This window comes from Colletes latitarsis, chromosome 8 (assembly GCF_051014445.1).
Source record: "Colletes latitarsis isolate SP2378_abdomen chromosome 8, iyColLati1, whole genome shotgun sequence".
Lineage (NCBI taxonomy): Eukaryota > Metazoa > Arthropoda > Insecta > Hymenoptera > Colletidae > Colletes > Colletes latitarsis.
This window is the reverse complement of record NC_135141.1, coordinates 14,442,735-14,469,515: the sequence shown is the minus strand read 5'-3', so window position 1 is coordinate 14,469,515 and position 26,781 is coordinate 14,442,735. Positions and strand designations below refer to the sequence as shown.

The 26,781-nt window shown below is 33.5% G+C and overlaps 1 protein-coding gene across 12 annotated transcripts in view; it reads right to left on the bottom strand.

The window, feature by feature from the left end:
- Liprin-alpha (PTPRF interacting protein alpha) overlaps positions 1-26,781 on the bottom strand; it is a 178,876-nt gene that overhangs the window by 9,329 nt on the left and 142,766 nt on the right. For 4 of the 12 annotated variants that reach the window (XM_076771502.1, XM_076771505.1, XM_076771510.1 and 1 more), the window contains exons 2-15: positions 13,777-13,878; positions 13,520-13,684; positions 10,210-10,284; positions 9,994-10,089; positions 9,045-9,242; positions 2,990-3,277; positions 2,746-2,889; positions 1,867-2,026; positions 1,428-1,789; positions 1,114-1,356; positions 856-1,038; positions 681-773; positions 436-596; positions 6-53 (exon numbers count right to left, since the gene is read on the bottom strand). In XM_076771502.1, the coding sequence (XP_076627617.1) occupies positions 6-53; positions 436-596; positions 681-773; positions 856-1,038; positions 1,114-1,356; positions 1,428-1,789; positions 1,867-2,026; positions 2,746-2,889; positions 2,990-3,277; positions 9,045-9,242; positions 9,994-10,089; positions 10,210-10,284; positions 13,520-13,684; positions 13,777-13,878 (2,318 nt within the window). The remainder of the gene's footprint in view (positions 1-5; positions 54-435; positions 597-680; positions 774-855; positions 1,039-1,113; positions 1,357-1,427; positions 1,790-1,866; positions 2,027-2,745; positions 2,890-2,989; positions 3,278-9,044; positions 9,243-9,993; positions 10,090-10,209; positions 10,285-13,519; positions 13,685-13,776; positions 13,879-26,781) is intronic. The other 8 variants (XM_076771508.1, XM_076771509.1, XM_076771512.1 and 5 more) reach the window with 5 other exon arrangements.

Below are 26,781 nucleotides of genomic sequence, written 5' to 3'. Positions count from 1 at the left end.
TTAACCTGTGAGCAGGAAAACCACTGCTGGGAAATCCGGTTTGTCTAGTGCGTCTGGCAGCATAAACAACGGACAATACTACTTACAAAATCATCATATGACTTTTGGCAATCCCACCTCTATATATGCAAGGACTTCAATAATTCAATTACTTTATATATTTCATTACTCAAGCGTTTACAAGTTAATAAAATAACACACTGTCGATATACAATGCGCACAAGAAATGTAACTCTTATTTCCCAGCAAAGTAAGAAGAGAAATAATTAATAATTAACTTTTTAAGGAGTCCTTATTGTCAGAGATGTGGTTGCTAAAGTATTGTTTATAGTGTACTATCACTTTTTTCGGATAATACTGGTGTAGTTCAAGCATTGGATCCACAAAAAAATGTGGTGCTTGTCAATAATGATGAATTGAAAATTAAACGCGTACCTTCTCAGCTCCTCTTGACTATGCGCAAGTGCTTGTACCGCGCGTTCCAGCCTGATTGATCGAGCGGTCAATGGTGAAGCTGCATCGCTGCCAACACTTCCTGCACCGCCAGTACTGTCTCTTTCGCTCACTGAATGCAATTCTTCGCCTGATAACTGCAACTATGATACGAGAGAAAGTTACATGTACGTTACTCCCACGCGTAAGTATTTACAGAAATAATTTTAATTACGATAGGAACTGACCTGGCTTGCAGGAAGAGATTCTGAAAGTTGACCTGGACTAGCTAAAGAGGCAGCATACTGATGGAGATGTGCTGGAGACATAGATGCTGGAGCCTTTAGACGAATAACGAAATTAAATTGGAACAATAGAAAAGTATAAATTAAAATACTAAAATTAAAAGACAATAATACTCACAGTATGATACTTATGTAAGTAATCCCTATTAGGACTGTGATGTGATTTTGGTGTAGATCGTCCACTCAACGGTGGCGATGCTCGTTCAAGACTTCGTCCCCTCACTAATAAATTCATATGTTCAAGACTACCTACGCGGGATTCCAATTCTTCTGCGCGTGCCTCGGTACTTTGTTTTTCTTCCTAGTAGAATATTCAAATTAAACTGTCCTTTATTAATACACAGATCACAATAAAATGAACAAAAATTTTAATTACCTGAATCAACCTAATTTCATTATTAATTGCATCTAATTGTTCCTGTAACATTAATGCTAACGTTTGAGCATCTGTGTGTCCTGTAGGACTAATTACATCGGCCGCACAACTGAAAAGACTTTCGTTATCCCCGTCGCCTTCTGCATCGCTAGAAACATCAAACGCTTGCTGCACATTGGCAAGAACATGTGCTTGCTGTAACTTTTCCCATTCTTGTTCTGCTAAAGTGCGTGCTACATAATTCTGAAAAATTTTGCAATATGTTTCTTGGATTCTTTGATTGTACGTTTGGGTTTTTCATTAGTCAAAGATACCTTAGACGTGTCTTCTTCGATTGCGGATCGTTTGGCTGATCTCCTTGGCAGAGAGTGCGTGTCAAAACTACTATGACTTGCACTTCTAGAGAAAGAGCCAGGATCCACTGCATTGGGAGATAAACTTCTAGTCAAAGCATCTGTTTGTTGAATATTGAATGCAATTTCTTGTTGAAGCATTTGCCTTTTCACGTTATCGATTTCAAGCCGAGCCTTCCCCAATTCCTTAACTATTTCGGCCTTTTCATTCTGAAGATCTTCAGCGAGTTTTCTTGTCTTCTCAAGCTCTTGCGTGAGCGCATTTTTCTCTTCCAATGCGTGCATTCTTTCTTTCAAATGCAGTTGTAATCTTTCGTTAGATTCTGAAAGTATATATCAAAACATAAATATCAGAGAACTTTTAATATAGGTAAATTCAACCAGAATGAACATAAATTACCAGACAGAAGTTTATCAACTGTTGCGCTAAGTCGCGTATTATGTTCCTCGTTCATTTTTAGTCGTTGATTGACTCGCATCACTTCTGCATTTTTTTCTTCGAGTTGCGTTTCTAATCTTTGTATTCTATCTTCTGCGCTGCCGTGTCTTTCTTGAGCCTGCTTATTAAATATTAGATACTGTTAAAATTACTTATCTAGATCATGCTGGAATTTCAAATAGATTTAAATATAATTTTGTGAAAGTATAATTATTTAATTATTCTTTACATGAAGTACAGGTAAAATTAACTTAATTTAGATTTAAAATGAAGATTTAACGAATTTAGTTAGTGAAGAATAAATACGTGCCTAAACACTTTTTTTTAGAGAAATGTGATAAAAAAAATTAAAACTATAGATTAATAACAAGCTTGAAAAATAATAACATCGATCGCTTTGCTTAGTATATTCAGTGTTAGACTGAAATTGAATGTATTATTATGACTTTCAATATTACCTTTGTAATCAATACTTATATTTGTTCTCTAGTTAAATTTTTTTTATCAGAAATAGATACAAAATGTTGTATCAGGATTGACAACATAGTGTACTTATTAATTCGAAGACATTAAATGCGAACTGTAAGAAAGTTTCGAGTAGTGTTTGTTGTTTGCGTAGCACGTAATCAAGTACTGCATGAACAGTGATATGAAATATGCAACAGGAGGACATTGCTGTAAGATCAATATGTTAACTGAAGTACAGTAAAGATTAATTTTAAGAAAAAGTATCGGAGAGGCAAGCATTCTAGACAAAGATATATTTTGGGGAGAATCAACAGAAGTGCAGAGGAATAAAAATAGGACAAATTGATGATACGATTTAATTCCCCTGCGTACCTGGTTGGGCCTCCTCACCTGCGTCAGAGCCTCCATCCTCTGTTTCAATTGCTCTTCCATTTCTGGTAACTTAGCATACTGGGCTAATTTCTGTTCTGCCAATTCCAGTTTCTCCTGTATAGCTGCTATTTTTTCTTCTTGGAGCTAACAAATATTTAAACCAGTCACGTAAATGATAATAATCTTTCGGATGAAGATCACAAATTCGTTTTCAACTCATTTATCAAATACAAGTACGAATTACCTTTAATTGAGCCTTCTTATGTTGCAGCTCCTGTTCCAATTTTTCATTGAGATCGTGCAAACTAGTGGATTCCCGTTGAGCATTAAGATATCGTTTTTCAAGAGTTGCTATCCTCTCTTCTTGGTCCTCTTTTTGGGCAACATTTTCGCGCAGGTCTCTTTGTAGTTTAACATTCGTTTCTTGCGTCTTTAGGAGGTCCTTTTGCGCCTTAGATAAAGTTTCCTCCAACTCCGCTACTCGCCCACTTAATTCTGCTACTCGTCGTTGCCATGTGCTTAACTCTGAGCTCTAAAATAAGCATTATAATATGTCATTATTAAAAACGTTAATGCGACTTTACGACATTATTTATGTGTTTGTGGAAAGAGTATTAAGAATTGTATTATTCATAACAAGGACATTACAGTATCTATGCAATCTGTAATACGACAGAAACTTTTGTTATTCGACCTCAAATTTGTAGGGTACTACATGAAAGGTTTTATCTACTTTAAACATACATTATTTTGTTATAAATTGTATATGTGTTAACACTGTATAGAATGTTTCGTGTCTGTATATGTTACATTAATAATCAAGCTGTCCATACAACAAATTTGTTTAGAAGAAATTCATTCTTAATTACTAAACCATGCGAATACGGAACATGTGAAAACACGTCGTTATATTCATTCCAACAACATGCCATGAGCACCATTGAAGAATGGCACATAAAAGAAAGAGAGAGAAATAATCCACGTTGTGCGACACAGTGTTATCAAACATGTTGACACAGTTTCTGTTAAACATTTGAAAAAATTCCATCTCAATACCGAAACAATTTAAAGTTGTACCACAACTATCTGTTGTGATCAATAACGTTTAATAGACATAGTCTAAAACTGATCTTGAAGAGAATTCTTTAGTGTCGGTGTTACATACAGACTAAATCCATTAATAAGGATATTATCTTAACATGATATAATTCTATTTGCGATAACATCATGCACTGAAATACCAAAAAAAGGTAATTTTGCGGAATCATGGCCGCTTCACCGATTTGAATCAAATATGTTGAAGGTACCAACATTTTAAGCAACTTTTCCCTATACGGGATGTTCGGCCACTCCTGGAAAAAATTTTAATGGGAGATTCTAGAGGCCAAAATAAGAAGAAAATCAAGAATACCAATTTTTTGATGGAGGCTTCGTTAAAAAATTAACAATTAAATTCAAAAATTTTAAATCGTTCTGGAAAAATTATTTTCGGTTGCGTGGGTCAATTACAATCATTTTTGGCCATTACACATACCCCCGAAATCCTACGCACTTTCGAGAAAAAAATTCCTTACTGAAAATCTAATTAGATGCTTAGATTTTTCGACAAAAAAAAAAAAAGTTTCAAATCGTTCTGAAAAAATTATTTTCGACTGCCGGGGTCAATTACAATCATTTTTGGCCATTACACATACCCCCGAAATCCTACGCATTTTCGAGAAAAAAATTCAGGAAGGTGGACAAATTTTTTGACAAAATTCAAAAATTTCAAATTGTTCTGGAAAAATTATTTTCGGTTGCGGGGGTCAATTGCAACCATTTTTGGTGAATAGACATACCCCCGAAATCTTGCGCATTTCCGAGAACAAAATTCATTACTGAAAATCTAATTTCTGGCCAGAAATGTCTGCCCGAATTTTCATGCAAATCTTTAAAACGTCATAACTTCTGAATGGATTGGACGATTTTAATGTTTAAAAAAGCAAACTACACGAATTTTTTGGTGGAGAATATGTACAAATCGTAAAACTATTTAAAAAGTTGGTCCTTGACCACGCAAAATGAGAAAACCTCCATAAAAATGGTCCAATTTTCAAACAGCCATAACTCCTACAATTATGAATATATTTCACTGAAACTTTTTTCTAAAGTAGAGCTCATAGGTACCTACAAAAAAGTATTAGACAACTTTTCTGTAGGACATCAAACAAAATTATTAAAAATGAAAAACGAATTTTTAAGAAAAATCGATAGGGGGTAGGTGCCTAAATTTTTCGACGGAAAAAAAATTTCAAATTACTCTGGAAAAATTATTTTAGGTTGCAAGGGCCAATTACAATCAATTTTGATGAATAGACATACACCCGAAATTCTATCCACTTTCGAGAAAAAAATTCCTTATTGAAAATATAATCTGAGGTCTGAGGCCAGATGGTTCCTCGAAATTTCAGGTGAATCTTTAAAATATCATAACTTCTGTATGGATTGGACGATTTTAATGTTTCAAAATGCAAACAACGCGTATTTTGGTGAAGAATATGTAGAAATTGCAAAAATATTTGAAAAGTTGATCTTCGACTCTGCAAAATAAGAAAAACCACATAAAAATGATTCCATTTTCAAACATCTATAACTTCTACAATAGTGAATATATTTCAATGAAACTTTTTTCTACAGTAGAGCTCATGGGTACCTACAAAAAAGTATTAGACAACTTTTCTGTAGGACATCAAACAAAATTATTAAAAATGAAAAACGAATTTTTAAGAAAAATCGATAGGGGGTAGGGTAGGGTGCCTAAATTTTTCGACGGAAAAAAAATTTCAAAACATTCTGGAAAAATTATTTTCGGTTGCGGGGGTCAATTATAATCATTTTTGGTGAATAAACATACCCCCAAAATCCTACCCACTTTCTAGAAAAGAATTCCTTACCGAAAATCTAATTAGGTATCTGAATTTTTCGACGAAAAAAAAAAATTTCAAATCGTTCTGGAAAAATTATTTTTGATTGCAGGGGTCAATTACAATAAATTTTGGTGAATAGACATACCTCCGAAATCCTACCCACTTTCGAGAAAAAAAAATTCGAGAATGTATGAAATTTTACGACAAATTTAAAAAATTTCAAATCGTTCTGGAAAAATTATTTTTTATTGCAGGGGTCAATTACAATAAATTTTGGTGAATAGACATACCCCCGAAATCCTACCCATTTTCGAGAAAAAAATTCGAGAATATATGAAATTTTACGACAAATTTAAAAAATTTCAAATCGTTCTGGAAAAATTATTTTCAGTTGCGGGGGTGAATTACAATCATTTTTGGCCATTACACATACCCCCGAAATCCTACCCACTTTTGAGAAAAAAATTCAGAAAGGGCGGAACTTGAAACGTTAATAACTTTTTAACGAAGTCTTAGTTAAGAAATTGATTTTCTTGATTTTCGTCTTATTTTCGCCTTTAAAATCTCGCATTAATGTATATGTTATCGCCGCTCAGCTATAGTTTTGAGATATTTGCAAAAAATTGTTGCTTTTCCATAAAATTAAATTCTAATACCACAGGCATTCATTTGAATGTGAAGGAGGGTGAGCTGTAAAGGAGGGTTTGGAAGGCGAAATCGTTCGAGTTGCGTGTCAGAACTTGTCTAAGGGCCATGATCAGATTGAGTTTTATTAAAGGCGAATTTAATTTATATTTCTCTTTGCAACAATGGCAATCAGGGAACTTGTATAATCAAAGTTTTCACTTTACTAGCATTATGAGTCTAATTATGGCCCATACATAAGTTCCAAGTTCCCCCAAACCTAAACATTAAATTATTTATATAAAATTTCATTTCAATTTTATTCTAATATTATAAATTACTTTACGATTAATTAAAAGGTTTAAATTATCAAAATGATCGCTTATATAGTCAAAAAATCGTATAACTTCAATATAATTAAATTTAGTATTACTCTAACGATTCGTACACTTTAAATGTAAGAAAAATTAATCGTCTTATCTGTCTTCTAGTCACCTGTGTACTAATTATCAGTGTCACAAAATGGTGTTTCTCACAGACAATCTAAGGTCTAAGGACAGTTACACATATTTACATGATAGGATAAAGCACAATAGAAACTATACTTCATTAAAGTCTTTATGAATATCTCAACAGGAAAAGTTGTTTAGAATATTGATATCTATAACATATTTTAACATCATCCAAATTAATGAGGCGGCCATGATGTCAAATAATTACCAACAGAACTAAATGAAAGTTTCTATCTTGTTACTTAAAAACTTATAATAATAATATTTGAAATGTTCTGCCAAACTTATGTGAATCGTTTAAAACACGTGCACGAAGAATGGAGGGAAACTATACAGGGTGGGGCAGTAACTATTAGCACCTCAGATATCTTCCAAACTATAAGTTTCACAGAAATGTTTGCTAAAGTAAATTGCACAGTACGAAGGGCGCTATTGGGTGGCGATAATAGTTTTTTTGCAGCTGGAGGTACTTCGGACATTTCAAGGTCACATCCATTTTTTTTAATGGATCGGTATGTTTTTGCTTCCGTATCACGATAGAGGATCTTAAAACGAGTTCAACGACCTATTACACAAGGTCATCGAAGGTCATAGAAAGTAGAGAAAGGCGATAATACTTACGGTTTTGGTAGTAAATGAAACATACGTATTTTAAACAGTAGAGGAATGCGTAATGCTTACCGTTTACTTCACTGAGAATAAACACTGCTTGAAGGACACTTTAATAGTTTGCAGAGTAAGATAAACATCATAAGATTAGTATCGATAAATCGGTCAAACCGGCACGATGTATCCGTTTCAAGAGCAGCTTGATACGCTTCTTATTTATGGCGAATGCCAACAAAATTTTGTAATGGCAAAAAACTTGTATGCTGAACGATATCCACATCGGTCTCAGCCTTCGCGTCAAACATTTAAAAATGTGTATGATAAACTTAGGCAAACCGGTAGTTTAAATGCTCGTAAAAGTGAACGCCAGAAACGAGTAATTAACGAAGAAATGGAAATCGGTGTGCTCTAGAAATTCTCATATTAGTTGGCGACAAATTGAACGCGAATCTGGCATTAGTAGGAGGAGCGTACTTCGCATTTTGCACCGTCACATCACGTTAGTCTTCACCAAGAATTGCATGGGAACGACTTCATGAATCGCGTTGAGTTTTGTCGATGGGCTATACGTCAGATTCAAAACAATGAGCTTTTTTTTAATACCGTCTTATTTACTGATCAAGCAACATTCGCAAATCACGGGAATGTTAATTTGCATAACGTGCATTTATGGGCAGCGGAAAATCCACATTGGCTGCGACAGGTTGAACATCAAAAACAATGGTCTGTGAATGTATGGTGCGGTATCATAGGTGATCAAATTATTGGACCTTATTTTATCAATGGAAATTTGAATGGCAACGTCTATGCTAATTTTATTAAGGATACATTGGATCTTTTGCTAGAAGAGTTACCTTTATTTACACGACAAACCATGTGGTATCAACATGATGGATGCCCAGCACATTATTCATCGATTGCGCGAAGGGAACTCGATGAAAAATTTCGAATCCAATATCGTGGCCAGCTCGTTCACCGGACATAACACCTTTAGATTTCTTTCTGTGGGGAACACTGAAAGAGAAAGTGTACAAAGAAGTAGCAACTACATCTGACGATATGCAACAGCGAATTATTGCAGCCTGTGCATCAATAAGTTCTGACGCTGTAAGACTTGCAAGTCGATCAATCGTAAAAAGAATCCAACGGTGCATTGACAGTGATGGTCATCATTTCGAACACCTACTATAAACATGTTTCATTTACTACCAAAACCATAAGTATTATCGCCTTTCTCTACTTTCTATGACCTTCGATGACCTTGTGTAATAGGTCGTTGAACTCGTTTTAAGATCCTCTATCGTGATACGGAAGCAAAAACATACCGATCCATTAAAAAAAATGGACGTGACCTTGAAATGTCCGAAGTACCTCCACCTGCAAAAAAACTATTATCGCCACCCAATAGCGCCCTTCGTACTGTGCAATTTACTTTAGCAAACATTTCTGTGAAACTTATAGTTTCCAAGATATCTGAGGTGCTAATAGTTATTGCCCCACCCTGTATTCGTTCTGCATTTAAAAAAGTGAGCGAGAAACGTTGCAGATATGAAAAAAATGTTCTATGAATAGTAGCTATACCTGAACCTTCCTAAACGAGTGATCATACGTACTCAAAAGGGTTCGTCGCCGTGATACGGTTTCATACCTGTTTGTCAAGAGTGGCTTGCAAATCTATTACTCGCGCCGCAGAATCCTGGTCCGCCGGATCGAGACTGCCATTGCTCAGCCTATTCCCAATTTCTGTCGACCTCTCGGTACCTAGCTTATGTATCGACTGCGGCTGCTGTTGCGGCTGCTGCTGTTGCTGTTGCTCTGGCTGGCCTGCTGCCTGCTCAGTCTCATTCTGCCCGATCACAACACTACATTCAGAATGCCTCGCTCGCATCGTCTGTCCTGCATCGCCGCGCAATCCCCAACAACTACGTCTATACAGCTACGCGGCTAAGCCTCCGCTACCATGCACTATCGCAGATGCACTCTTATGGATGCAACGATTGAGATGAATGACAAACAAACGGCCCTTTATCGGTACAGATTTGAACTCTGCGCTCAAGTCGAACGATATCATCGAGTCGACGCAAAAGGTTGAGCAGAAATGATTCAAGGTACATTCCGCGGTAATGAATCATGGGATGAAGCGTACAATGCCTGTTGCTGCTTTCGATTCTAATACATGACTCCCCAATGATCGAATGGCTTCCAAGATGGCACAGTCAAATCATGTCTGTCGATCGTCAACACACAAGCTATTCTGATTTCGTGAGGGCTGAAATCTGTGACCAATAACTTTGAAATCAATACATAACGCCGAGGTCAGAAGCGTATATCGCGGATTCCGATGGCACAGGGAAACGAAGTTTATCGTTCCAAATGAAACGACTGTTGGTAAAATACTGAACTATATAAAAACCATGAGCATGCATAGTGTGAAAAGAAACGACGCATAAATACAATTCACGGACGCTCAAACACGTTGAACACCTTTCATGTATCCATGATGAATGTGAAGTATGAGGACGGCAGTGTTTGTGAAATATCTGTGAGTGCATATATGCATGGGTGTGCAGTATATTGTATCGGCGTTACTTGGCTACCTTGTTCTGTTGCTGCCCGTCCTCCGTTTGTCCGTTTTCCTTGGGCCTGTCCTCTATAGCTTTAGGCACGTGTCCACTCAATTTGTATTGCTGGAGCTGTGATTGAATTCGTTTCGATTATCAATCTCATACGTATCATTCGACTATTAGACTGCGGTATAATTACGATTGCTTTAGACTTGTTCATCCAGTAATAATACTTATTTAAAACGGTACCTCCTCTTTGGTAATGGCTAACTCTTCATCCAAGCTCGTATTTCTTTCCAGTGCAACGCGTAGTCGTTCTCGCACCTACAAATTGGTCACCATTAAAGATATTGTTCTCTTGTATAAAAAACGCTACGTTTGCAGATGTTAATAATTTTTAACAAAAGATATTTAACCCTGAACTGATGGTATCAAAATGATTGGTTCTTTTTAAATGCTTGTATATGTATTTATTACTTCTCATAGCTACATGGCGTAATCAGTTTTGGCACTCACAACCCTTATTAAACTTATACATATTGTGTCATCCTATAAGTTCCTGTCGAGTTTTGTACTAGAATTTAAAATACTGTTTTATAATGCTTCGTTTTCGAGATAATGGTATTTAAAAATTTGCCACATATGTGTACTATTGCATCTAATTTAGATGGTGCGTCTGTTCATTACTCACTGTTTCTACTTATACCGGTGTCCAACTTGAATCTATTATTGTATACATACAGGGTGTTCGGCCACCCCTGGGAAAAGTTTTAATGGGGGATTCTAGAGGCCAAAATGAGAAGAAAATCAAGAATACCAATTTCTTGATGGAGGCTTCGTTAAAAAATTAACAATTAAATTCAAAAATTTTAAATCGTTCTGGAAAAATTATTTTCGGTTGCGTGGGTCAATTACAATCATTTTTGGCCATTACACATACCCCCGAAATCCTACGCACTTTCGAGAAAAAAATTCCTTACAGAAAATCTAATTAGATGCTTAGATTTTTCGACAAAAAAAAACATTTTCAAATCGTTCTGAAAAAATTATTTTCGACTGCCGGGGTCAATTACAATCATTTTTGGCCATTACACATACCCCCGAAATCCTACGCATTTTCGAGACAAAAATTCAGGAAGGTGGACAAATTTTTTGACAAAATTCAAAAATTTCAAATTGTTCTGGAAAAATTATTTTTGGTTGCGGGGGTCAATTACAATCATTTTTGGTGAATAGACAAACCCCTGAAATCTTACGGATTTCCGAGAAAAAAATTCATTACTGAAAATCTAATTTCTGGCGGGAAATGTCTGCCCGAATTTTCATGCGAATCTTTAAAACGTCATAACTTCTGAATGGATTGGACGATTTTAATGTTTAAAAAAGCAAACTACGCGAATTTTGGTGGAGAATATGTACAAATCGCAAAAATATCCGAAAAGTTGGACCTTGACCACGCAAAATGAGGAAACCTCCATAAAAATGGTCCAATTTTCAAACAGCCATAACTCCTACAATTATGAATATATTTCAATGAAACTTTTTTCTAAAGTAGAGCTCATAGGTACCTACAAAAAAGTATTAGACAACTTTTCCGTAGGGCGTCAAACAAAATTACTAAAAATGAAAAAGCAATGTTTAAGAAAAATCGACAGGGGGTGGCTACTGAAATTTTTCGACGAAAAAAAAATTTCGTATGATTCTAAAAAAATTATTTTCGGTTGCGGGGGTCAGTTACAATCATTTTTGGTCATTACACGTACCTCCGAAATCCTATTCACTTTCGAGAAAAAAATTCTTTACTGAAAATCTAATTAGGTACCTTTCGACGAAAAAAAAAAAATTTCAAATCGTTCTGGAAAAATTATTTTCGGTTGCGGAGGTAAATTACAATGATTTTTGGTCATTACACATACCTCCGAAATCCTATTCACTTCCGAGAAAAAAATTTATTACCGAAAATATAATTTCACGCCAGAAATGCTTCCCTGAAATTTCATGCGAATCTTTAAAATGTCATAACTCCTGAACGGATCGGAGGATTTTGAATTTTGAAAATGCAAACAACGCGTATTTTGATGGAGAATATGTAGAAATTCTAACAATATTGAAAAAGTTGTCCCTTAACACCGTAAAGTGAGAAAACCCACATAAAAATGGTCGAATTTTCAAACGGCCATAACTCCTACAATTATGAATATATTTCAATGAAACTTTTTTCTAAAATAGAGCTCATAGGTACCTACAAAAAACTATTAGACAACTTTTCTGTAAGGCGTCAAACAAAATTACTAAAAATGAAAAAGCAATTTTTAAGAAAAATCGACAGGGGGTGGCTACTGAAATTTTTCGACAAAAAACAAAATTTGAAATGGTTCTAAAAAAAATACTTTTGGTTGCAGGGGTCAATTGCAATCATTTTTGGTGAATAGACATACCCCCGAAATCCTACCCACTTTCGAGAAAAAAATTCAAGAAGGTGTGAAATTTTTTTCGACGGAAAAAAAAAATTTCAAATCGTTTTGGAAAAATTATTGTCGGTTACGGGGTTCAATTACATTTATTTTTGGCGAATAGACATACCCCTGATATCTTACGCATTCCCGAGAAAAAAATTCATTACTGAAAATCTAATTAAGTGCCTAAATTTTTCGACGAAAAAAAAAAATTTCAAATCGTTTTGGAAAAATTATTTTCGTCTGCGGGGGTCAATTACAATCATTTTTGGTGAATAAACGTACCCCTGAAATCTTACGCATTTCCGAGAAAAAAATTCATTACTGAAAATCTAATTGTGTGCCTAAATGTTTCGACGAAGAAAAAAAATTTCAAATCGTTTTGGAAAAATTATTTTCGTCTGCGGGGGTCAATTACAATTATTTTTGGTGAATAGACGTACCCCCGAAATCTTACGCATTTCCGAGAAAAAAATTCATTACTGAAAATCTAATTGTATGCCTAAATTTTTCGACGAAGAAAAAAAATTTCAAATCGTTCTGGAAAAATTAGTTTTAGTTGGGGTGGTCAATTACAATCACTTTTGATCATTAGACATACCCTCGTAATCCTATCCAATTTCGGGAAAAAAATTCAGTACTGGCGGAACTTTAAACGTTAATAACTTTTTAACAAAGCCTCCATCAACAAATTGTTATTCCTGATTTTCGTCTTATTTTGGCCTCTAGAATCATCCCCCATTAAAATTTTTCCCAGGGGTGGCCGAACTCCCTGTATAAGCGACTCCATATATTTTAAAACTCGATTTTTTTGGAAACAAAGCTACATATAAAAAAGTTTTATTCTTCCGACTTGCTTTTTCTCAAGAATTCATCCCCTTGCTGATTGTACTACGAATAAAGGAATAACCTGTATAATTAGTTATTCCAGCACCAATGTAAATATAATCTGATATTTAAGTAGAGAAAGTATACATTTCATCTGGTCTACTAGTTAACTATTTCGTCGAATCAGTTCAGGATTAAGTATGAATCGTTCTGCATATTTTTCTCAAGGTTATCCAGGCGTCAATGCCGTCGAACAATAGATCAGAAATTCTTACTTTCTCGTCCAAAGCCTTGTGGTGCTCGAACAGACTTTTCAGAGCTTTAAGCACTTCAACTTCGGACGATACTCCGGATTGCACGGCTGCTTGCCTCTTTATCACAGTCAATCGGAGCGATCGTTCGTGTCGCGAGACCAGGCATTCCAGATGTTCTAGCAGAAGCTGTGGAAGGCAACGAAATCGGTTTAGCGAACTACGTAGAGAGCACAAACATCTTTAAATTATATTAGGTGCATTAAAGCTATTCTACGTACACGAGTGTTGTTCCGTTCCGCTTTTAGTTCCGATATTTCCTCCTCCCTTTCTAGGATACTCTCACGCGCCGCTGCGAGCTCCTTCGTCAGTTGGGAGAACTCCTGAAATAACAAAAATATGCAAAATTTAAATCAAGTAGAAATCTTTCCTAGCTTCGTAAACGTTAATTAGTCACTGGGTTGCTCTAACGATCCTTTTCAGCAGTTAAAGTGTGCTTCGTTAACTTTTGTAAACAATAGAAACGACAACAATAATTGCTTAAAACAAGGTCAACGGCGTTCGAGGTCTCGAAACATCGATTGTCGAAGGTAATTTGACTTAAGAACACTACGAAAAGTTTGCTAGGGAAGCCACACTTTTACCTTTTTCATTCAAGCACATTTCACACAACCCCTTTCAACGCATTACTTCCGCCTGACATTCCATTAGAATATGTTAAATCTTTATTTATAAATGCTGCTGATCGATAAAGGCATCCCTGTTAGTACAACATCGCTGGTCGGTTTGCACTTTAAGGGAATAAACAACTTCGTCTAAATTTAGGCGACTCTCGCTTGCCTTCGTTATAATACCTCCACTTTCGTGATCTAAAATTCCACAAGTTTCAAAATCGTGAGATCCTGACTCCTTCGACTTCTAATCTCCCAAGTTTCCGTTTTTCTAATTTTTTAACCCTTAGAGCTCTATGGACGCATATATGCGTTTGGCGAAAGTCATCCGTGTAGCCTAAGGCCGCATTCATGTGTTTTCTCCAAGTCATCGGCCTGGACTAAGGGCGCACATATGCGTTTGTCGATTTTTTCAATCGATATGCAGTTATTTTCGCGTAAAATTAATACAGGGGCACTTGTTAGTAATTTGCCTTCCTTAGGTGGCGGTTGGGCAAAATTAGGGTCATAAAAATCCCATTTTACGTCCCACTCTCCCAAAAAAAGTTATTAATGTTGTAAATATCAATTTGAGTTTTTTAGTCCATTATAAAATTTAATGTTTTAAATTGTTAATGTTTATAAGACATAATTTAATGCTCAAAAATAACAGTCTTTAATTATTTAACCTTCCTTAGGTAGCGGTTGGGCAAAATTAGACTCATAAAAATCCCATTTCACGTCCCACTCTCCCAAAAAAAATTATTAATGTTGTAAATATCAAATTAAGTTTTTTAGTTGATTGTAAAATTTAATGTTGCAAATTGTTAATGTTTATAATACACAATTTTAATGCTAAAAAATAACAGTCTTTAATTATTTAACCTTCCTTAGGCAGCGGTTGGGCAAAATTAGGGTCATAAAAATCCCAACTTACGTCCCACTCTCCCAAAAAAAATGATTAATGTTGTAAATATCAAATTGAGTTTTTTAGTTGATTGTAAAATTTAATGTTTTAAATTGTTAATGTTTATAATATACAATTTTAATGCTCAAAAATAACAGTTTTTAATTACTTAACCTTCCTTAGGTAGCGGTTGGGCAATATTAGGGTCATAAAAATCCCATTTTACGTCCCACTCTCCCAAAAAAAATTATTAATGTTGTAAATATCAAATTAAGTTTTTTAATTGATTGTCAAATTTAATGTTTTTAATTGTTAATGTTTATCATACATAATTTTAGTGCTCAAAAATAACAGTCTTTAATTATTTAACCATCCTTAGGCAGCGGTTGGGCAATATTAGGGTCATAAAAATCCCGTTTTACGTTCCACTCTCCCAAAAAAAATTATTAATGTTGTAAATATCAAATTGAGTTTTTTAATTGATTGTCAAATTTAATGTTTTAAATTGTTAATGTTTATAATACACAATTTTAATGCTCAAAAATAACAGTCTTTAATTATTTAACCTTCCTTAGGTAGCGGTTGGGCAAAATTAGGGTCATAAAAATCCCATTTTACGTCCCACTCTCCCAAAAAAAGTTATTAATGTTGTAAATATCAATTTGAGTTTTTTAGTCCATTATAAAATTTAATGTTTTAAATTGTTAATGTTTATAAGACATAATTTAATGCTCAAAAATAACAGTCTTTAATTATTTAACCTTCCTTAGGCAGCGGTTGGCCAATATTAGGGTCATAAAAATCCCATTTTACGTTCCACTCTCCCAAAAAAAATTATTAATGTTGTAAATATCAAATTGAGTTTTTCAGTTGATTGTCAAATTTAATGTTGTAAATTGTTAATGTTTATAATACATAATTTTAATGCTCAAAAATAAAAGTCTTTAATTATTTAACCTTCCTGATGGTAGCGGTTGGGCAAAATTAGGGTCATAAAAATCCCATTTTACGTCCCACTCTCCCAAAAAAAATTATTAATGTTGTAAATATCAAACAAAGTTTTTTAGTTGATTGTCAAATTTAATGTTGTAAATTGTTAATGTTTATAATACACAATTTTAATGCTAAAAAATAACAGTCTTTAATTATTTAACCTTCCTTAGGCAGCGGTTGGGCAATATTAGGGTCATAAAAATCCCATTTTACGTCCCACTCTCCCAAAAGAAATTATTAATGTTGTAAATATCAAACAAAGTTTTTTAGCTGATTGTAAAATTTAATGTTTTAAATTGTTAATGTTTATAATACATAATTTAATGCTCAAAAATAACAGTCTTTAATTATTTAATCTTCCTTAGGCAGCGGTTGGGCAATATTAGGGTCATAAAAATCCCATTTTACGTCCCACTCTCTCAAAAAAAATTATTAATTTTGTAAATATCAAACAAAGTTTTTTAGTTGATTGTCAAATTTGATGTTGTAAATTGTTAATGTTTATAATACACAATTTTAATGCTAAAAAATAACAGTCTTTAATTACTTAACCTTCCTTAGGTAGCGGTTGGGCAATATTAGGGTCATAAAAATCCCATTTTACGTCCCACTCTCCCAAAAAAAATTATTAATGTTGTAAATATCAAATTAAGTTTTTTAGTTGATTGTAAAATTTAATGTTTTAAATTGTTAATGTTTATAATATACAATTTTAATGCTCAAAAATAACAGTCTTTAAATATTTAACCTTCCTTAGGTAGCGGTTGGGCAAAATTAGGGTCATAAAAATCCCATTTTACGTCCCACTCTCCCAAAAAAATTATTAATGTTGTAAATATCAAATTGAGTTTTTTAGTTGATTGTAAAATTTAATGTTTATAATACACAATTTTAATGCTCAAAAATAACAGTCTTTAATTATTTAACCTTCCTTAGGCAGCGGTTGGGCAATATTAGGGTCATAAAAATCCCATTTTACGTCCCACTCTCCCAAAAAAATTATTAATGTTGTAAATATCAAATTAAGTTTTTTAGTTGATTGCAAAATTTAATGTTTATAATACACAATTTTAATGCTAAAAAATAACAGTCTTTAATTATTTAACCTTCCTTAGGCAGCGGTTGGGCAAAATTAGGGTCATAAAAATTCCATTTTACGTCCCACTCTCCCAAAAAAAATTATTAATGTTGTAAATATCAAACAAAGTTTTTTAGTTGATTGTCAAATTTAATGTTGTAAATTGGTAATGTTTATAATACATAATTTTAATGCTCAAAAATAACAGTCTTTAATTATTTAACCTCCCTTATGTAGCGGTTGGGCAAAATTATTGTCATAAAAATCCCATTTTACGTCCCACTCTCCCAAAAAAAATTATTAATGTTGTAAATATCAAATTAGGTTTTTTAGTAGATTGTAAAATTTAATGTTTTAAATTGTTAATGTTTATAATACATAATTTTAATGCTCAAAAATAACAGTCTTTAATTATTTAACCTCCCTTAGGCAGCGGTTGGGCAATATTAGGGTCATAAAAATCCCATTTTACGTCCCACTCTCCCAAAAAAAATTATTAATGTTGTAAATATCAAATTAAGTTTTTTAGTTGATTGTAAAATTTAATGTTTATCATACATAATTTTAATGCTCAAAAATAACAGTCTTTAATTATTTAACCTTCCTTAGGCAGCGGTTGGGCAATATTAGGGTCATAAAAATCCCATTTTACGCCCCACTCTCCCAAAAAAAATTATTAATGTTGTAAATATCAAATTAAGTTTTTTAGTTGATTGTAAAATTTAATGTTGTAAATTGTTAATGTTTATAATACATAATTTTAATACTCAAAAATAACAGTCTTTAAATATTTAACCTTCCTTAGGTAGCGGTTGGGCAATATTAGAGTCATAAAAATCCCCAGGAATTTCCGAAACGGAAATCCCATTTTACGTCCCACTCTCCCAAAAAAATTGTTAATGTTGTAAATATCAAATTGAGTTTTTTAGTTGATTGTCAAATTTAATGTTGTAAATTGTTAATGTTTATAATACACAATTTTAATGCTCAAAAATAACAGTCTTTAATTATTTAACCTTCCTTAGGTAGCGGTTGGGCAATATTAGGGTCATAAATATCCCATTTTACGTCCCACTCTCCCAAAAAAAATTATTAATGTTGTAAATATCAAATTAGGTTTTTTAGTCCATTGTAAAATTTAATGTTTTAAATTGTTAATGTTTATAATACATAATTTAATGCTCAAAAATAACAGTTTTTAATTATTTAACCTTCCTTAGGCAGCGGTTGGGCAAAATTAGGGTCATAAAAATCCCATCTTACGTCCCACTCTCCCAAAAAAAATTATTAATGTTGTAAATATCAAATTAAGTTTTTTAGTTGATTGTAAAATTTAATGTTTTAAATTGTTAATGTTTATAATATACAATTTTAATGCTCAAAAATAACAGTCTTTAATTATTTAACCTTCCTTAGGTAGCGGTTGGGCAATATTAAGGTCATAAAAATCCCATTTTACGTCCCACTCTCCCAAAAAAAATTATTAATGTTGTAAATATCAAATTGAGTTTTTTAGTTGATTGTAAAATTTAATGTTTTAAATTGTTAATGTTTATAATATACAATTTTAATGCTCAAAAATAACAGGCTTAAATTATTTAACCTTCCTTAGACAGCGGTTGGGCAATATTAGGGTCATAAAAATCCCATTTTACGTCCCACTCTGCCAAAAAAATTATTAATGTTGTAAATATCAAAGTAAGTTTTTTAGTTGATTGTCAAATTTAATGTTGTAAATTATTAATGTTTATAATACACAATTTTAATACTCAAAAATAACAGTCTTTAATTATTTAACCTTCTGCAAAAGAATCACTATAATTTATTACTGTTTGCGCCTTGAATAGTGACTTCAGTGTGGCAAAAAAGAATTCCGCCCCCAGCGATGGTCAGCAATGGCCGCGCTCCGTCCCTACGAGGAGTATTCAGAGCTCAAAGGGTTAAAATTCTCCAGTTTCGATATCTCAAACCTCAGGAATTCCCAAATTTAGTGATTAATGTTCGTCACATGAAATCTGTACCCTAATGCAATCAGTTAGTATTGAAACGTGTTACGGTAATTTAAGAAAAAAGGAGAATTCCGATGAAAAGTAAGTTTATTTAGACTGCTTTGTGAATACAATCGCTCGCTATCGGTTTTGGGAAGGAAGTGCTTAATATTGAGAAGAATCGCATTGCCCCACTCCTTGGAAGAATTCGCGCGCGGAATTAGAATGTTTCGGACTCTTTTTTTTCTCAACAAAATGGAGTGCACGTTGGATAAAGCCCAGGACTTTTAGCGCTTGGATATCGCCTTCGAGAGGAGTGCAATATCGATGCTGTTCTTCGCGAAGAACTCATTATCCCGGAAGAGGCTGATTAATTAGAGCCGATAGACGAATTCTGTTCATTTACCTCTAAGTGTGTCGAAGGAAATTGTCAGAAAAATACAGCCATATGGAAACTAGGTGGTACACGAAGAAGGAGTATTCTAATTTGAATAACAAGTTCAAAATTTGCATTATTCTGCCGGACTTTGAGATTTTCATACTATTAGCAATTAGATGGTAATCCTTTTATACTACTTGTATATTACCCCACTAATGTGGACAATTATCAAACATACCCATGGGAAAAAATTTAATGGAAGATTCTAGAGGCTAAAATAAGACGATAATCAAGAATATCAATTTCTTCACTGAGGCTTCGTTAGAAAGTTATTAAAAATTGAATTAAAAAATTTCAAATCGTTTTGGAAAAATTATTTTAGGTTGCGGGGCTCAATTACAATCATTTTTGGTGAATACACATATCCCTGAAATCTTACTCACTTTCGAGAAAAAAATTCGAGTAGGTACTGAGATTTTTAGACGAAATTAAAAAATTTCAAATCATACTAAAAAAATTATATTTAGTTACAGGGGTTAATTACAAGCATTTTTGGTGAATAGATATACCCCGAAATCCTACCCACTTTCGAGAAAAAAATTCCTTTACCGAAAATCTAATGTGAGGCCAGAAATGTTTTCATGCGAGTGTTTAAAATGTCATAACTCCTGAACGGATTGGACGATTTTAATGTTTCAAAAGGCAAACAACGCGTATTTAGGTGAAGAATATATAGAAATCGCAAAAATATTTAGAAAGTTGATCCTTGACACCGCAAAGTGAGAAAAACCACATAAAAATGGTTCAATTTTCAAACAGCTATAACTTCTACAATAGTGAATATATTTCAATGAAATTTTTTTTTGGAGTAGAGCTCATGGGTACCTACAAAAAAGTATTAAACAACTTTTCTGTAGGACACCAAACAAAATTATTAAAAATGAAAAACGAATTTTTAAGAAAAATCGATAGGTGATAGGTGCCTAAATTTTTCGACGAAGAAACAAAATTTCAAATCGTTTTGGAAAAATCATTTTAGGTTGCGGAGATCAATTACAATCATTTTTGGTGAATACACATATTACTGAAATCCTACTCACTTTCGAGAAAAAAATTCGTGTAGGTACTGAAATTTTTAGACGAAATTAAAAAATGTCAAATCATACTAAAAAAATTATATTTAGTTACAGGGGTTAGTTATAAGCACTTTTGGCGAGTAGACATACCCCCGAAATCCTAAGCATTTTCGAGAAAAAAATTCCTTTACCGAAAATCTAATGTGAGGCCAGAAATATTTTCATGCGAATGTTTAAAATGTCATAACTCCTGAACGGATTGGTGGATTTTAATGTTTCAAAAGGCAAACAACGTGTATTTAGGTGAAGAATATATAGAAATCGCAAAATTATTCAGAAAGTTGATCCTTGACACCGCAAAGTGAGAAAAACCCAATAAAAATGGCACAATTTTCAAACTGCCATAACTTGTACAATAAGAAAGGAATCTCATTGAAATTTTTTTGTGAAGCAGAGCTCATGGGTACCTACAAAATAGTATTAGACAACTTTTCTGTAGAACGTCAAATAAATTTATTAAAAACCAATAACGAATTTTTAAGAAAAATATACGGGAGTAGAGTGCCTAAATTTTTCGACGAAAAAAAAAAATTTCAAATCGTCCTGGAAAAATTATTTTCGGTTGCGGGGGTCAAGTACGATCATTCTTGGTGAATAGATATACCCCCGAAATCTGGCACATTTTCGAGAAAAAAATTCGAGTAGGTACTGAAATTATTAGACGAAATTAAAAAATTTCAAATCATACTAAAAAAATTATATTTAGTTCCAGGGGTTAATTACACGTATTTTTGGTGAATAGACATACCCCGAAATCCTAAGCATTTTCGAGAAAAAAATTCCTTCACCGAAAATCTAGTATGAGGCCAGAAATATTTTCATGCGAATGTTTAAAATGTCATAACTCCTGAACGGATTGGTGGATTTTAATGTTTCAAAAGGCAAACAACGTGTATTTAAGTGAATAATATATAGAAATCGCAAAAATATTCGAAAAGTTGATCCTTGACACCGCAAAGTGAGAAAAATCCAATAAAAATGGCACAATTTTCAAACTGCCATAACTTGTACAATAAGAAAGGAATCTCATTGAAATTTTTTTGTGAAGCAGAGCTCATGGGTACCTACAAAATAGTATTAGACAACTTTTCTGTAGAGCGTCAAATAAATTTATTAAAAATGAAAAATGAATTTTTAAGAAAAATCGACGGGGGGTAGGTACCTAAATTTTTCGACGAAGAAAAAAAATTTCAAATCGTTCTAGAAAAATTATTTTTGATTGCAGGGATCAATTACAATAAATTTTGGCGAATAGACATACCCCCGAAATCCTACCCATTTTCGAGAAAAAAATTCGAGAATGTATGAAATTTTACGACAAATTTAAAAAATTTCAAATCGTCCTGGAAAAATTATTTTCGGTTACGGGGGTCAATTACAATTATTTTTGGTCATTGAATATAACCTCGAAATCCTACCCACTTTCGAGAAAAAAATTCAAGTAGATACTAAAATTTTTAGACGAAATTAAAAAATTTCAAATCATTTTAAAAAAATTATTTTCGGTTGCAAGGGTCGATCACAATCATTTTTGGTCATTACACATACCCCTGAAATCGTACGCATTTTCGAGAAAAAAATTCCTTACTGAAAATTTAATCAGGTGGCTCAATTTTTCGACGAAAAAAAAAATTTCTGATCGTTCTGGAAAAATTATTTTCGGTTGCGGGGGTCAATTACAATTATTTTTGGTGGATACAAATACTTTCGAAATCCTACCCACTTTCGAGAAAAAAATTCAAGTAGATACTAAAATTTTTAGACGAAATTAACAAATTTCAAATCATTCTAAAAAAATTATTTTCGGTTGCAAGGGTTTTTAGGTGAAGAATATATAGAAATGTCAAAAATATTGGAAAAGTTGATCCTTGACACCGCAAAGTGAGAAAAACCCCTAAAACTGGTCCAATTTTCAAACGGCCATAACTCCTACAATAACAAAGATATCTCAATGAAATTGTTTTCTGAAACAGAGCTCATGGGTACCTACAGAATAGTATTAGACAACATTTCTGTAGAGCGTCAAATAAATTTATTAAAAATCAATAACGAATTTTTAAGAAAAGTCGACGAAGAAAAAAACTTTCAAATCGTTCTGGAAAAATTATTTTCGGTTGCAGGGGTCAATTACAATCATTTTTTATCATTACACATACCCCCGAAATCCTACGCACTTTCGTGAAAAAAATTCCTTACCAAAAATCTAATTAGGTGCCTCAATTTTTCGACGAAAAAAAAAATTACAAATCGTTCTGAAAAAATTATTTTCGGTTGCAGGGGTCAATTACAATCATTTTTTATGAAGACACATACCCCCGAAATCCTACCCACTTTCTAGAAAAAAATTCGAGAAGGTGTGAAATTTTCCGGTAGTGTATTTTCACTCGTAAAAGTATTTACGCGTTGAGTAACACCTGTTCTCGAATACAATCGAAACGATACGTTTACTGGCGTGATTGCTTCAAATTGAGTAATCGGTCGAGGGAGAAATTGCGTCTAGAAATCAACGCGATGTATCCATAATAGTCTATTCGACAATTTCTTCGTGCAACAAGTAGCTGAAAGAACGAGATCCGTGACGTGTGACTTATGCCAGCAATTAAAATGTATTCTTCGCTGTTGTTGCAACGCGGATAAATTCGCTCCATGGTCGAATATATATTTTTCACACGGGACAGCAATTAACAGTGCGACATCGTTATCTAGAAATCCTTACGATTTCACGTGTTTACGCCACGATGATTTTGACGCGTCAGTTTAATAGACACATAATTAAAATCTCTGCAACGAAGCGCACGTTTTCCTGCGCCAGCACAAAATGTAATAAATCGTCGTTTCTTTATCTTTTTTTGTTTAGTAATCTCTTTTCTCGTACAGGTTTAATAAAGGTTCGAATAACGAATGAATGAATGCTATACCATAGATGCAATCAGTCGTGGAAGTTGTATACGCAAACTGAAACGTCTTAATATACTGAGAATATTGCAAACGGACTTGTCCAATAGTAAATCTCAGAACCTCCGCCATAAAATTCTGTGTGCAGATTAATTCACAACGAAGATAAATTCCATATACAGGGTGTTCGGCCACCCCTGGGAAGAATTTTAATGAGGGGTTTTCGAGGTCAAAATAAGACGAAAATCAAGAATAACAATTTCTTGATGGAGGCTTTGTTAAAAAGTTATTAACGTTTCAAATTCCGCCTGTACTGAATTTTTTTCTCGAAAATGCGCAAAATTTCGGAGGTATGTCTATTCACCAAAAATTATTGTAATTGACTTCCGCAACCGAAAATACTTTTTCCAGAATGATTTGAAATTTTTGTTTTTCGTCGAAAAATTGAGGCACCTGATTAGATTTTCAGTAATGAATTTTTTTCTCGAAAATGCGTACGATTTCGGAGCTATGTGTAATGACCAAAAATGATTGTAATCGACCCTTGCAACCGAAAATAATTTTTCCAGAACGATTTGAAATTTTTTTTTTCATCGAAAAATTGAGGCACCTGATTAGATTTTCAGTAAGGAATTTTTTCCTCGAAAATGCGTACGATTTCAGAGGTATGTGTAATGACCAAAAATGATTGTAATCGACCCTTGCAACCGAAAATAATTTTTTTAGAATGATTTGAAATTTTTTAATTTCGTCTAAAAATTTTAGTATCTACTCGAATTTTTTTCTCGAAAGTGGGTAGGATTTCGAGGTTATATCCAATGACCAAAAATAATTGTAATTGACCCCCGCAACCGAAAATACTTTTTCCAGAATGATTTGAAATTTTTTTTTTCGTCGAAAAATTGAGGCACCTGATTAGATTTTCAGTAAGGAATTTTTTTCTCGAAAATGCGTACGATTTCAGAGGTATGTGTAATGACCAAAAATGATTGTAATCGACCCTTGCAACCGAAAATAATTTTTTCAGAATGATTTGAAATTTTTTAATTTCGTCTAAAAATTTTAGTATCTACTCGAATTTTTTTCTCGAAAGTGGGTAGGAATTCAAAAGTATTTGTATCCACCAAAAATAATTGTAATTGACCCCCGCAACCGAAAATAATTTTTCCAGAACGATTTGAAATTTTTTTTTTCGTCGAAAAATTGAGGCACCTGATTAGATTTTCAGTAAGGAATTTTTTTCTCGAAAATGCGTACGATTTCAGAGGTATGTGTAATGACCAAAAATGATTGTGATCGACCCTTGCAACCGAAAATAATTTTTTTAGAATGATTTGAAATTTTTTAATTTCGTCTAAAAATTTTAGTATCTACTTGAATTTTTTTCTCGAATGTGGGTAGGATTTCGAAAGTATATGTATCCACCAAGAATAATTGTAATTAACCCCCGCAACCGAAAATAATTTTTCCAGAACGATTAGAAATTTTTTTTTCGTCGAAAAATTGAGGCACCTGATTAGATTTTCAGTAAGGAATTTTTTTCTCGAAAATGCGTACGATTTCAGAGGTATGTGTAATGACCAAAAATGATTTTAATCGACCCTTGCAACCGAAAATAATTTTTTTAGAATGATTTGAAATTTTTTAATTTCGTCTAAAAATTTTAGTATCTACTCGAATTTTTTTCTCGAAAGTGGGTAGGATTTCGAAAGTATTTGTATCCACCGAAAATACTTGTAATTGACCCCCGCAACCGAAAATAATTTCTTTAGAATGATTTGAAATTTTTTAATTTCGTCTAAAAATTTTAGTATCTACTTGAATTTTTTTCTTGAAAGTGGGTAGGATTTCGAAAATATTTGTATCCACCAAAAATAATTGTAATTGACCCCCGCAACCGAAAATAATTTTTCCAGAATGATTTGAAATTTTTGTTTTTCGTCGAAAAATTGAGGCACCTGATTAGATTTTCAGTAATGAATTTTTTTCTCGAAAATGCGTACGATTTCGGAGGTATGTGTAATGACCAAAAATGATTGTAATCGACCCTTGCACCCGAAAATAATTTTTTTAGAATGATTTGAAATTTTTTAATTTCGTCTAAACATTTTAGTTTCTACTCGAATTTTTTTCTTGAAAGTGGGTAGGATTTCGAAAGTATTTGTATCCACCAAAAATAATTGTAATTGACCCCCGCAACCGAAAATAATTATTCCAGAATGATTTAAAATTTTTTTTTTCGTCGAAAAATTGAGGCACCTGATTAGATTTTCAGTAATGAATTTTTTTCTCGAAAATGCGTACGATTTCGGAGGTATGTGTAATGACCAAAAATGATTGTAATCGACCCTTGCAACCGAAAATAATTTTTTTAGAATGATTTGAAATTTTTTAATTTCGTCTAAAAATTTTAGTATCTACTTGAATTTTTTTCTCGAAAGTGGGTAGGATTTCGAGGTTATATCCAATGACCAAAAATAATTGTAATTGACCCCCGCAACCAAAAATAATTTTTCCAGAACGATTTGAAATTTTTTAACTTAATTGTTAATAACTTTTTAACATAGTCTCAGTCAAGAAATTGTTATTCTTGATTTTCGTCTTATTTTGGCCTCTAGAATCCCCCATTAAAATGTTTCCCAGGAGTGGCCAAACACCCTGTATGGGGCGACCTAATAGAACAAAATTTGGTACGAGCTTATAAAGTGATCTAACAGTTTCTAAGCGACTCGAAGCGTTCCAAAGCCTATCACGAGTTACTCCCTAATCCTCGCCATTTCGGTTCCCGAAACTTGCAAGAATTCGAAGGGAAACATCGTTCGAGGCAGACTCTTCCCAGGTTGAAGTAGATATTGATTTCGTGACTGCGTCACGATGTCATCGAAACGGCATCGCGGAACATGCGATAATTTCCACGCGATATCGATCGCCCACCACGCGTACGTAAGATGGGATTTAAACTCGCGTGCGGACGTGCAGTTTGCGCCTACGGTGCAACGGACTGTGAGAGTTATGCAGCTGCAGTTCGTTAGAAGTGCATGACCCCTGACCGGCGAGGATTGAGATATTGAAATTCGTGTTTTCGCCAAGGGAAACGGGCAAATCCTGATTTCTTTACTAACCCCACGTTCCAGAGAACGAATTGCAAATATGATCCGATCGCGAACATCCTGCGTATCTTTGCATAAAGGGTGTGATTCTAGATACTGAAACAAGCCGAACCAGTAAAGCGAAACCTTCTCCTATACAGGGTTTCGGTC